We start from the raw sequence: 13758 nt of genomic DNA on the forward strand, positions 1-13758 counted from the left end.
AAATGCCCCCTCCCACCCCCCAGCTTTCCGGCACTGCTCTGTGTGGGGGGTCCAATTCCCTCCCTTCCCCTCCTGCTCCCTCTCCGTGGCAGGCCCAAGGGGACGGAGGGTCCCTGGGGACAGCCGGCCCAGCCCCGGATCACCAGCTAACCACCCCCAGGGCCCACCCGGCCGCTGCCTCCGAGCCCTTCGGGGAAGGCTGAGGGAGGCTAACGGGAGGCTCAGCCCATCGCGAAGCCGGACTGAACCCACTGAGGTGCCCTGGCCGCTTCTGCCCCCCGGGAAATACAGGGTGCGAAAACTGGTGGGGGCTGGACACCGGCAATTATTCCCTGAGCCTGTTGGGATGGAGGCAGGAGCGGGGACGGTCCTCTCCATACAGTTAGGGAAGGCCCAGAAGGAAGTTGGGGGTCTCCCCAGAAACAGGCTGTGGATTCATTAGGGGACACCCTTGGGTGCCAACCAGAGCTCCAGAGGCTGAGTGGTCAGGCGGCCGAGAGGGGTTTGGACCGGCTGCTGAGGGTGGGGTCTGCGGCAGGGGAGGGGGGGGCGTAGCGCCAGTGTGGTTTCCCCGCCAGGACCCTCAAGGCCACTCGGCGACCGCCGCTCTGGGGCAGCGGGACTTCCTGATGGCAACTCCGGAGCAACACCCCGTGTTCCAGGATCCCATCGCGGATGGCAGCCGGGAACACCCGCAGCCCACCCCTCTCCCTCGGCCCCCACCCGGGGCCCCCCATCCTACCTGGCCGTGTTCACATATGACCCATAGGGTTGGTAGTTTCACTGAGCCCAGGGTGGGCACCCGGATGTGTGGATGGTGGCTCTGCCGATACGGCAGAAACTTTTTCCTCTTCTCTCCTCTTAAGGCAGGCGGCTTTGGGGTTCAAGTTCCTCTCTGTACGGAAAGAAGGCAGCCATAGCCTCGGCCTCAGCCCGGGGTGCCTGGCCTGATCTCTCTCCTGCCAGCCCCCCGGGCCCAGGGGGAACAGGGAAACTTACCCCACCGCCACCCCTCTACCGACTGGAGCTGGGGTCCATGCTTGCTCTGCATATAGCACCTGAGCTGGGGGGCCAGGCTGGCCCCATGGAGATGCCCACCTGACCCCTGCCATGCTCAGCATAAAATAACCCCTTAGATGTAAGCTCACTGTGGGCAGGGAATGTGTCTTGTTTGTTGTTGTATTCTCCCAAGCGCTTAGGACAGTGCTCTGCACGCCTTAAGTGCTCAATAAATACGATTGAATAATGAACGAATGAACCGGGAAGCAGTATGGCCTGAGAGAAAGGGCCTGGGCGTCAGAGGATCTGGGTTCTAATTCCGGCTCTCCCAATTGCTTGCTGTGTAACCTTGGGCAAGTCTCTTCACTTCTATGTGTTTCAGTTTCCTCAGCTGTAAAAAATTAGGATTCAATACCCGTTCTCTCTTCTAATTAGACTGTGAGCCCCATGTAGGACAGGGACTGACCTGATTTACTGGTATCTACCCAGCACTTTGAATAGTGTTTGACACATAGTAACCACTTACCGAAAATACCACTACTACTACTAAGCCCCATGAGGAAAGCTGGAGGAAGGAGCGTCAGGCAGCTCACTCCATGGCCTAGTGGGAAGAGCCTGGGCATCAGAAGACCTGGGTTCTAATGCTGACCCTGCCACTTGTCCGCTGTGTGACCCTAGGCAAGTCGATTCTCTGGACCTGAGTTACCTCAACTGTAAAATGGGGGGATTAAAGACCGTGAGTCCCACGTGGGATCACGTCCGACCCATCGCCAGCCTTTCCGGCGGCAGCACGCTAGGGCGGGTAGACGGACAGGCGGCTGTCACGGGGTGGGGGCCGAGAACGGCGGGCTCTCTCTCACCGCGGACTTGCTGCTCTAGACTGAGGATGACTGCCACGGCCTGGTGGAGGATGAGGAGTTTGGTTTGGGGCTTTTCGCTCTTCAGGTGGAGCTGACACATGCGGCCCAGCTCCTTGAAGGCCTCGTTGATGTCCCGCACCCGCAGGCGCTCCCGGGCGTTGTTGGCCATCCTCCGCTCCTTCTCCCTCTCCACCTTCTGCTCCGGATTCAAGTCCTCGTCCTCGTTGGTGCTGCTGCAAGACCCCAGCCCATACGAAAAAGGTCAATGCCCCCATCTTGCTCCTTGGGAACCGAGGGGTGGGGGGGACTGGGACACAGCTTGGGGATGAAGCTCAGCTTCTAACTGCGGGGCGGCCCTAGCTGGGACCCCTCTCTCAGCCCGCTCGGGGCAGGGAGCCAGCTGAGTTTATCGGCGCTGGTTTTGAAAAATGTGGGGAGTTCTGGGGGCGGAAACAGGCAAGGGAAGTACCAAGACAGGAGTCTGGAGGGAGAGGAAAAGCACTCAGGGCCGCAGATTGGTAACTGAATGATGCCATGGGAGGGGGAGAGAAGGGAATCCCATTCCCTGCAGCCATCGGACATAATGTTGGACAGGGCTTTCAGATTCTGGGCGATCAACGCACATCTCCGGACTTTACGTCCTGCAGTCGTCATTGAACCCGGGAAGGGGGTACACTTGGCACCCTCTTGGTGTGGTCAGAGGTCGGATGGGAACAGAGCAGGGGCCCTGGTGTCACCGGATCGAGATGTACCCCTTCCTAACCCTCCTCCCCGCTGACCCCCCGCCTTCAGGTCCCCAGGAAGGTCTCTGTCCAAAACCACCAGGCGGAGGAGTCGGTTCACATTCGGGGAGGGCTTGGCTCCTTTACAACCATGAACTTGGGTCAAAATGTCTTCTGAGACTGGGGGACTGCTGCCTCTTATCTGGGCTTCCACACACTGGCTCTGATGAGGGTGTCTGCGGGGGAAGGCTAGGTTGGACTGCAAGTTCAGATTTACCAGTGGAAAAAAATCCTTATAAACTCCGCTCCTCCACGAAGGCTTCCCTGATCAACACCCCCAATCTGCCTGCTATCCTGGCCAGGCCACCCCTGCACCCCCACTTTACGGCTAGTGTACGTATATTAATGTCTGCATCCCCCCTCTAGACAGTGAGCTCACTGTGGACAGGGAATGTATCTGTTATACTGTACTCTTCTAAGAGCTCAGTACAATGCCTGCATATAGTAAGCGCTCAATAAATACCATTGATTGACAGTCGCGTGTCCCTTCCCTAGCTCCCCGCTCAGCACAGTGCAGCTCAGACCTTATTCCCCACCCGAGCCCAACATCCCAGTTCGGCCTTTGCTCTGCTCCCCCGTCCTCGTGGAGTGGGGTGGGGGGGTGGGGTACTCGGGGTTCTCGGGAGTTGGGGGAGGGGAGGGAAGTGGAGAGGAGGCCTGGCCGAGCGGACGCCTGGGTACCTCGTTCTGCCCCGAGATGAAACCTTGATGTCCTTCTGGGACGTCTCGTCGTCCGACTTCATGTCGTCAGACGAGGGGGGTTCGTGGAGGTTCTCATCCTTCTCCTTGTTTTCCGACTTGATTTCGGCCGGGCCCGCGGCCCCCGCCTGGCCCTGCAGGCCCCCAGGCAAGGCTGCGCGACACAGACGACACCCATGCTGTCATGGGAGGCCAGGACACGGCTCTCCCATCCCCCCGCTCCGGGAGTGGAGGGGCCACGCCCATCTCACAGTGTAGGGGGGATCGGAATAGATCCCGTGAAACCGAAGGAGTCTTCTGCCCCCATCTACAACCCTCCAATACCTGGGTCTGGGAACTGACCAGCTGACCCTCCCATCTCCTGGGTTAGATGCCTGCAATGCCTGGGTTAGATTCCCCCCAACATTCCCACGGGAAAGCATGAGAGTCCGGCCTCTCCGTTCAGCAGATGACCAGAGGCAGAGGGGGAACTGCGTCCTTCCTCCCACAACACTGTCGAGAAGCCCCCTTCTTACCCCGGTAATTTTCTTGTGTTTTGTGGTTCAGGTCTGTACTGGCAGCAGGGACGGAGCTGGTCAGGACCGAATGATTGCTGTTGAGGCTGACCGATTCTTCTCGGTGAGTTCCCACCTAAGGCAAGGGGTGGGGGGAGGGGGGGTGTTAAAAAAAAAAAAGCTCATCAATGTCAAGAAGACGCCTAGCCGATCACCTGGGCTCGAAGTGGGTCTTTACTGGATACAATCCAGGGAGACCCCCTCCCTGTCTTCTCTGCTCCCAGTGCCCACCATGGAGCAACCCGCTCTTTGAATAAATGGCAACGTTACATTTTGCTCGGTATTATGCCTTTTCCCTCTCTAAATGTGGAGGGATGACTTAGGCTCACGGAGGCTTTGAGAGCCACCCTATTGGGGGGCCAGTGACTAGCCCAGCTGTGCTCTGGCCCAAGACTCACTTGCCCTCCTGGCATTCATGGTCAGGCCTTGGAAGACCACTTGTATCCAAGGTCCCTGGCCAGGGGACACCAAGAATGGATGAGTCTGTGGAGGGGCAGCGGGGGCCTCAGGCTGAGGATCTCTCCCAGAAGAATGTCCACACCGTCTTCCAGGGAGCGTGGAGAAATCAACCTTCTTCCCAGACTCCCACCTGCAGGCCATGCGGGCGGTGGGGGGGGGGGAGGGGGTGTCACCAGGCCCCCTTCATTTCTGCCTAAATCCAGTGGCATTTAGGAAAGGGTGGGGGAATTCTCGGGGGAAAAGAACTGACCTGCTCCCTTGGAATTTGGGGCTAGTGGCTTGGGTCCTCTGCCCCTGCCTGAAGCTGGTCCACTTACAATGGCAGCTGTTTTCAACTCATGGTTCAGTCTTCCTCTCCAGACCGTGACCAATACACAGTGCTGTGCCCACGGTGGCCACTTTTCTGCTCTTTTCCTGCTCTCCTTGGGGACCACAGTTCCCTCCTCTTCCAAAGTCCTCCTGGAACTTCACCCCCTCCAGGAGTCCTCCCTGATAGTCCACCCCTCTCCCTCCGCAAATCCTGAACCTGTCCTCCCACCAGCCCCCTCAGCGCTCACAGGTGAGCTGTAACAATAACAGCACTAGGCCACGCTACTTAGTCCGTCCCCTCTCTCAGCAATGACACTGTGCCCTGCCTGCATGATGCTATGATGGGCACAGGAAGCAAAGTGGAGTCAGGGAGACAGAGAACATCACTTCCACCCCTGACAGTCAGCTGCTCACATGTTCCCAAATCAGGTATACCTGGAACCTCTTATTCATCATCTCAATTCATTAGATACCTACCATTCTAAGAATCTACCCATCTTCGTGAACTCCACGTACATTTTCAGAGCACCTTTCCCCCCAGAGAAAAGAAAAAACATGGCAACAAAAACTTGGAAAGATCTTGAACCACAGTTTGGATCTTTAAAGATCTTAAAGTGACAAACACTTCATTCTCACCTTAACCGATCACTAAGCAGTTCACACAGTCATACTGGGAAGAGAAAACACACACACACGCATTCAACAATTCCTGTATTCTTACCAAAATTGGCTACATATGAAGATTTTTTTTTATTGGAACAGTAGCAAACATGTCAACTAGAAGATTAAGCCTTTAATTAAATAGGTTTATTGCCTGGAGTTACACATGAGAACCACTGTTTTTCAATAAATCCTTCAATCCTGGTAAACTGCTGAGCTTTGAATCCCTCTTGAGTAATTAATATGGCCTTTACCTTTCATGTCTTCGTAAGGGTTTTACCCAGAGAGAGATAAATGCCCTTATGCAAGTTTACTCTTTAATATACGCGGTTTCCTGCGAGCGAAAATAGAAGGGGGATGGGAGTGGCGAGGCTGGCAGCACGTTGTTCTGGTGGGCTGGACTGGGGGAAAAGAGCTCGCCCTGAAATCCACCAGCGTGAACTGGTGGTCCTCCACCCAGGAGAGCAGGCACCCGGCCCTCCTGCCCCACCATGCCCCGATAGTGCTGAACTGCAGTGAACTTCTGTCACTGAAAAAAGGGGGTGCAAAAAATAAAAAAACCTAAATCCACCAATTGTGCTTACTGAGTGCTCACTGTGCGCAAAGCACTGTACTTAGTACTTGGGGGAAGTGTGGCTTCCTGAGAAAGGTGGCAAAAAAGGCCATGCCAGAGGCCTTCTTTGTGGGCTGCAGTGGCCTGACCTAGCAGCATGATTTAACAGCTACAGCCCGAGCCTGGGAGTCGGAAGGAAGTGGGTTCTAATCCTGACTCCATCACTTGTCTGCTGGGTGACCTTGGGCAAGTCATTTCACTTCTCTGTGCTTTAGTTACATTATCTGGAAAATGGGGACAGACTGTGAGCCCCATCTGGGACCTGTCAATATGTACATATATATGTATATATGTTTGTACATATTTATTACTCTATTTATTTATCTTACTTATACATATCTATTCTATTTATTTTATTTTGTCAGTATGTTTGGTTTTGTTCTCTGTCTCCCCCTTCTAGTCTGTGAGCCCCCATTGGGTAGGGACTGTCTCTATGTGTTGCCGACTTGTACTTCCCAAGCGCTTAGTACAGTGCTCTGCACACAGTAAGCACTCAATAAATACGACTGATTGATTGACAGGGACTACGTCCAACCCAATTGGCTTGTATCTGCCCCAGCGCTTAGTACAGTGCCAGGCACACAGTAAGCGCTTAACAAATACCACAATTATAATTATTAAAACTTGAAAGGGGTATTCCCCCTTCTAGACTGCAAACTCCTCATGGGAGAGGAATGCGTCTACCCACTCTGCTATATTGTAATAATAATAATAACAATAATAATGATGGAATTTATTAAGCGCTTACTATGTGCAAAGCACTGTAAGAGCTGGGGAGGTTACAAGGTGATCAGGTTGTCCCATAGAGGGCTCAAAATCTTAATCCCCATTTTACAGATGAGGTACCTGAGGCCCAGAGAAGTTAAATGACTCGCCCAAAGTCACACAGCTAATTGGCAGAGCTGGGATTTGAACCCACGAGCTCTGACTCCAAAGCCCATGCTCTTTCCACTGAGCCACGCTGCTTCTGTACTCTCCCAAACACCCAGGACAGTGCTCTTCACAGAATAATCACTCGATAAATGCCATCGATTGATTTTTCCGTGGGCTCGGGTCTCCTCCGGACCGACCTTAAAAAACAACCACAATTTCTAGCAATGACCGTCTAGACGCCATGTAACAGCTGCTGGCTCCCTGGCCCCCTGGAAAATCTAGGGCTAATTGTCAAATGACAGCTTGACAGATCAGTCCTGACAGATTCAGAAACAGGTTGAAAACCAAAGGAGAGCCGAATCTAATTCTAGGTTTCAGCTCGTGGGCAACGTATAGTTATGGACTCTGGGGCACCGGCTTCCATGGATGAAATGCAGATGAAAGTACCTAGCGTGGTTCCATCAGCTAGCCCGTGGATGGCCTGGGTGCTCGCCCAGCCTTAAGAGGACAGAACTTGAGTGGAATCTAAACGAGATGCTTTCATAGGCACCTGGAGCTGCTGGTTACCATTACCGAGGAGTCACTCTTGATGGTTTCTCTGGGGGGGAGAGGGCAATCCAATTCCCACCCTCCGCCTGGTTGTTAAAAAAAAAAACAGAAACCAACAACATTTTGATTTTTAACCTTGCGCTCATGCCCTTTGACCCCAGCCGGGGCAGCCGGATTAACCAAAATAAAGTAAGCGCCTTCGACTTCCCAAACTTCTAGCCTTTTCTGAGATGCCACCAATAAACACTCTCCATCACCAAGAAGGCCGTCGGACAGAGGCTTCCACTCACCTCTGGACCCCTCTCCCAAACCCCAAATGTTCTGTGACCCTAAAAAACGGGCCCCGTGGCATCTGTAAGCCCTTAGTACAGTGCTTTGCACACGGTAAGCACTCCAAAAAATATGATTAATAATAATCTGTACATGTCCCTTCCTTGATAGGGTTCCTTTATTGAGGGCTTGAGCTCGCTCCCCCAGTACAGTGGCTTTGGAATTAATTTTCATTCATAGCTACGCTAAGCCAAAACTACAATTTTTTCTCTTTAACGTCCCAGGGCCAGCACAGAGTCTGGAGTTTCTCATCTTAATGAAGTTAGCAGAAACTTTCCCTTTGTAACTTGATTCCCCCGTCCAAATGGTCTCCCTTCCATTTCCTGGAGAATTTAACGCTCACAGCACTTGCCTGTTCTCTTTAACCCTTGTTCCACTCCCCACTTCTCCGATCCTCTCCAATCTGGAGAACACGTTCAAATGGGCCTGCGCGTGCACACGCGCGCACACACACACACACGTACATACACAACAGGTGTACAAACATTTCTTTGTCTCAGCAATCGCCTGTGGGGCAAGCCAGGGAAGATGGAGTTTTAATTGTTCAGCTCGTTAGCATACAGCTGACAGCCAGCTATTGGGGAGCTGGGGGTGGGACGCTCTCCTTGACTAAATTTCAATAATCACGAAGCCCCATTTCAGAATAAGAGCTGCAGCCCGGCCCCCGACTTTCCCCTACCTCCGGAGGGCCCCCTCGGAGGGATTTGCTGGCATTTAATCTGACCAGTGGCTTTAGCATCCACAATGGAAAAAACGTTAAATCTAATTAACCGCTCCACGCACAGATGAATGAGGAGGCGGTGGATCGGGACGGGAACCGAAAGGTCCCTGGTGCGGCCCCTACTTCGAAGAAGCGGGGTTGGGGCAATCGGTCCGTACCCTGAATACTAATGCGGTCGCTTAATTAGGATTAAGCCCCACCCTGATTCAGGGGCCATTTCTGGGCACCCCCCCCCCGCAGGGGGCCGTTTTTTTGTCTGAAGTCCGTTGGGGCCAGAATTTCCACCATCAATTTGATTTCGGTGCTTTTAGACCCCATTTTTCCTGGCCCCACTGAGCCTATGCTTTACGAGGGTCCAGCCTGCCTGCAGCTAAAAAAAAAAAAAAAAGGAAAAAGGGCCATTTCAGGTTGTTTCAAAGCTGTAAATGGAAACAACTTTTTTTGCACGCCGTGGCTTTAATCCAAAATCAAGTGGGGGCCACGTGCTCCGCAATCTGTAAAACTCCCCTTTTGGGGGTGCTTTTGATGGCAAAAGTGAAATGAACCCAGGCCTCTCCTCTCCCCCGACCAGTAGCAGACGACGCAGAACCCCGCTGGCGTGCAGGGATTTTCAAAACTGTTTTCCAGGCGTTTCCGTGAGATGCCCCTTTGCTCTCAAGTTCGGGGGTGGCGGGGAGAATAATGCTGCTCTAGAAATCCTGGCCATTGGGAACCATCAGAGCCTCTCCCACCGGGAGGAGAGCCGGAGGCAAGCTCCTCTTCTGTTTCCCGGCGCTCCCCAACTCGTTTAGATTAAGATAAACCCGGGGCCACCTGACTTGAGGCCAGGGAGAGAGCGGAAAGCCCAGTCACAGAGACGCTTCCCAGCCTGGCTTGTAGGAAGGCTTAAAAAACAAAAACAAAAAAGCCCAACTGGAAAACTCCCGGGAAAATCGGCCAGGGATCCCAGGCCCGACGCAGGCGGGAGACCTTCCGAGTCCTCGGGGACGAAATCTGAGCCGGGATCGTTGTGGGGCAAGGTTGTGGAATGTGGAGGAAGAGCGGGCTGGAACTTCTGGGAAAGAAGGGTTCTAATATCCGGGTGCCCGGATATTAATCAAAGCCCCTCGGCGAAGAGGGGAGGACAAAAGGTTTCCAATGGATCTTCCTAAGCTGCCTCTGAAGCACTGCATTCATCACAACTCAGTACTACTTTGTTATTTTTCCTCTCTGTAATCAATGACATTTATTGAGTACATTGCTCTGCACATAGAGCTAAGCGCTCGGGAGAGTAGATTATATATAACAATTATGTGATCCCCTCACCCCCGAGCAAAATCACATCTGTTCCAAAAGGCCTTCTCTGACTAAGCCCTTATTTCCTCTTCTCCCACTCCCCTCTGCATTCATGATGATGATGGCATTAAGCACTTACTGTGTGCAAAGCACTGTTCTAAGCGCTGGGGAGGTTACAAGGTGATCAGGTTGTCCCAAGTGGGGCTCACAGTCTTAATCCCCATTTTACAGATGAGGTAACAGGCACAGAGAAGTTAAGTGCCTTGCCCAAAGTCACACAGCTGACAATTGGGAGAGCCGGGATTTGAACCCATGACCTCTGACTCCGAAGCCCGGGCTCTTTCCACTGAGCCACGCACTCAAATTTGGATTTGCACCCTTTATTCACCCCTTCCTTGGCCCCAACACACTAATGTACATATCCGTAATCTATTTATTATTAATGTCTCTCGCCCCCTCTAGACTGTAAGCTCCCTGTGGGCAGGGAACATGTCTACTCACTCTGTTATATTTTACTCTCCCAAACACTTAGTATAAAGCAGTTCAACACATACTCCATAAACACAATTGCTTGACAGATTACAATACAGATTTGATAATCTATTTTAATATCCTCCACAGACTGTATGCTCCTCAAGGGCTAGGATCGCGTCTACCAACTCTGCTGCACTGTGCCTTCCCAAGTACAGCGCTCAGCACACAGTAAGAACTCAATAAATACTACCGACATTGAACGTGCTGGCGAAAGACTTAAATGGCCTGGGCCTGCTGCTTGCAGTTGGGATGAGAATTGAAATAGCTTTCTGCTTCCCTTAGGAATCGCCCAGGCCAGCCTAGTCTCTCCTCAAGACTTCGCCATTCTAAAAGTTTCTATTTTTTTTTTCTTTTAATCAAGGGGAAAAATAAGGCCCAAACATGTCACTTCCAAGGCACCAAAAATGTAGTTCAAAAAAGCGAACCCCAATTTCCAACGGAGTCCTCATGGGTCGAGTGAAACCCTCTTTCCCAGCACCTGAGCAACACTAATATTTACGTCTTCAGTCTAAAAACATGCTCTGGAAGCCTAGGCCAGGGTCCCGGCTTTTTGATCGATAGCCACAAAACTGCAAGATTCCAAGAGGGCAGGAAATGAAGGCAACTGGATTTTTAAGAAGCAGCTTGACGATTATGCAAATGTTAAAAGAAAACCATGTCTGGTTGCCCTAATCGTATAAAAAGGAGTTAAAATTACTCATTTCCTAGCTGCTTTTGCCAAGATCATCTCCTAGGGAAATTTAATTAATTTTTTTTTCTTGGTTAAACAGCTAAAACCTCTCCGATTTAAAATGTTCAGTAGATGAAGTTTCATTTGCTGCTGCTAAATCCCGGTGCCAGTAATGTCAACAGCGGCCCAAGCAATGGAGGCTGTTCGATGTGGAATTTTTCAAAGCTCAGGCAGGTCTTTCTGAAACGTATCCGAGAGGGCTATTTCCACTTCCTCCCCCTGCCCAGCTTTACTCAGAACCTCTCCGGGATCAGAGATCTCAGTGTCTGCTTTCCTCATCAGAGTCTCCCCGCCTCCTGGCCCTGAATCACACAGGGGGAACGAATGTGCTGTGAATGAGCCCTTGGGAGAATCCACAGGAACCGAGGGGGGCAAACCAGACCCTGGCAGAGAGGGATAGCTAGAACCGGCTATCGACTGCTTAGTACAGTGCTTGGCACACAGTAAGTGCTCAGTAAATACAACTAAATGAACCAGCCTGAGCCGGGTCGCCGCCAGGCCCACAGCCCAGGAGCTGGGAAGCCTGGACTGGGGGGTTGGGGTGGGAAAAGGCTGACCGGGCCGGAAATTTGAGTCCCGAAAAGAGAGGCAGAGGCAAGAGCCTCTGGGAGTCGGAAGACCTGGGTAACGGCCCTGGTTCTAGACTGTGAGCCTGCTGTGGGTGGGGAATGTGCCAGTTTATTGTTGTGTTGTACTCTCTCAAGTGCTTTGTACAGAGCTCTGCACACAGTAAGCGCTCAATAAATACGATCGAATGAATAAATGAATGATTGGTACAGCTATATGCTCGCTGAGTTACCTTGAGTGAGCCAATTAACCCCTCTGTAAAATGGGGGTAAGAAATCTGCCCTCCCTCCCTCAGACTGTGAGCCCCCCCACTAGATGGGGACTATATCCCATCTGATTATCTTGGACCTACCCCAGCGCGATACAAGTACGGTGCTTGGCACATAGTAAGTGCTTAAATGCTTCAAACCCCGGCTCCGCCAAGTGTCAGCTGTGTGACTTTGGGCAAGTCACTTAACTTCTCTGTACCTCAGTTACCTCATCTGTAAAATGGGGATTAAGACTGTGAGCCCCCCTTGGGACAACCTGATCAGCCTGTAACCTCCCCAGCGCTTAGTACAGTGCTTTGCACATAGTAAGCGCTTAATAAATGCCATCAAGGACTATTACCTCCCTGTGGTCATGATGCTGATCCCACAGTCCAGGATCACCTCCTTTTCCTAGCCAAATGTGGTCAGTGGCACGTTGGGAGATGGAAAAGACCAAACCGGGAAGGCCAACTTTTGCAGACGGCTGGCTGTGCCGGTGACGATGATCTCCAGACGGTAGAAAATGAAAGCCTTCTCTCCCCCTTCCCCCGACTCCCACTTGGAAAGAGTTTTAAAGTCCATATGGGTGGGTGCTGAGAGACTGATGAAACGAAGAGGGTCTCCAGAGTCCCGGGCACATCCCTTATCGGGGTTGAGAATGGAGAACTCCAGAGAATCCTCAAAGAGGTCACTGGGTTTAGTACCCCGCCCTCCAGGTGGCTGAGAGACTAAACTGTGGTAGACAGAAGTGTGAAAGGATGCTCGCCTATTCTTTCCTTAAAGGTCCATCATCCCCTCCCTTAGTTACCCGATCCAGTTTTTCACCCCTGATGGTCCACGAAGTTCTTCCAGTGATGTAGTTTCCCCACCCAAACGACCTTTCCCCTTTCTTCCCGAGACCGGTTTTCTCCCACTTTGGTCATTTGGGCTGCAACCCCAGCTGGACCCAGTCTTACTAATAACTGTGGTGTCTGTAAGGTGCTTACCCTATGCCAGGCACTGCACTAAGCGCTGGGATGGATACAATCAAATCAGGTTGGAGACAGTCTCTACCTACTTGGGGCTCACAGTCTCAATCCCCATTTTATAGATGAGGGAACTGAGGCCCAGAGAAGGAAAGTGACTTGACCAAGGTCAGACAGCAGACAAGTGGCAGAGTGGGGATTAGAACCCACGGCCTTCTGACTCTATTCACTGCACCAGTCTTCCAAGAAGGAGCTAGCTGGCCCCAAATCCAGTGGAAGAGTGAATTCTCGACTCACAGCACAGTGGCCACAGGGGGGTTAGGGGTTGGGGGAGTGCCTGGGACTTCAGTTTCCCCAGTCTGTGATTCCTAGGAGAGCCAGAGGCTGCAGCTGATCCATCGATCGGAACGGAGTTGAGCTCCAACCCCGCCCTTCCCACAACCACCGGGCAGAGCAGATGGGCTTTCTCGGCGAAGTCCGGTTCAAGACTCCCTCCTTTGCCCTTAGGAGCCAAAGGAGCGGAAGATCCCTCGGCCCACCAAGAAGGACCTGGCCTCCTCCCCTAGCACTCCCAGAAAGGTGCCGGGGGGTCGGCGTGGGGGGCCTTGTCTTACCGCCCACCTTGAAACTCGGAAGTGCCTCTGGCTGCCCCGGCGAGCTGGAAATCCCCAGCGCCGCCTCTCTGGGAACCACCGGTGTGCGGCGGAGCAGCGGCCAATAGGTTTCGGGCCCGGATCCATCCCGGCACGCCCGGGGTCCGCCCGCGTGGCTCTTCAAAGGCCCGCCGTTCCCGGGAGTGCCCGCCTCCTGCCCACCCGGAGCGAGACCACGGCCGGCGGGATAGGCCCTCGGGATCACCAGGAGGCCGGTGGGGGGCAAGCCGGGGCAGAGCGGCGAACTGGAGCTTTGGGCTGAGGGGTGCCCGGAGCCCAACCCAGAATGCCAGGATTGCTCAAGTCGCCCTCCCAAGAAGGGCAGCTCACCTGAAACCACCTCCTTGGGCTGATGCGAGCGGTGGCCAGTGAATCCCT

At 53.0% G+C, this 13758-nt stretch overlaps 1 protein-coding gene across 7 annotated transcripts in view; it reads right to left on the bottom strand.

The window, feature by feature from the left end:
• Nucleotides 1-13758, bottom strand: part of TCF12 (transcription factor 12) — a 321095-nt gene that overhangs the window by 2263 nt on the left and 305074 nt on the right. For all 7 annotated transcript variants that reach the window (XM_038750651.1, XM_038750650.1, XM_038750654.1 and 4 more), the window contains 4 exons: nt 3856-3970; nt 3323-3494; nt 1860-2092; nt 743-895 (listed from right to left, as the gene is read on the bottom strand). In XM_038750651.1, coding sequence (XP_038606579.1) covers nt 753-895; nt 1860-2092; nt 3323-3494; nt 3856-3970 — 663 coding nt within the window. In that variant the 3' untranslated portion in view covers nt 743-752. The remainder of the gene's footprint in view (nt 1-742; nt 896-1859; nt 2093-3322; nt 3495-3855; nt 3971-13758) is intronic.

The sequence above is a fragment of the Tachyglossus aculeatus genome, chromosome 8 (assembly GCF_015852505.1).
Source record: "Tachyglossus aculeatus isolate mTacAcu1 chromosome 8, mTacAcu1.pri, whole genome shotgun sequence".
Taxonomy (NCBI): Eukaryota; Metazoa; Chordata; class Mammalia; order Monotremata; family Tachyglossidae; genus Tachyglossus; species Tachyglossus aculeatus.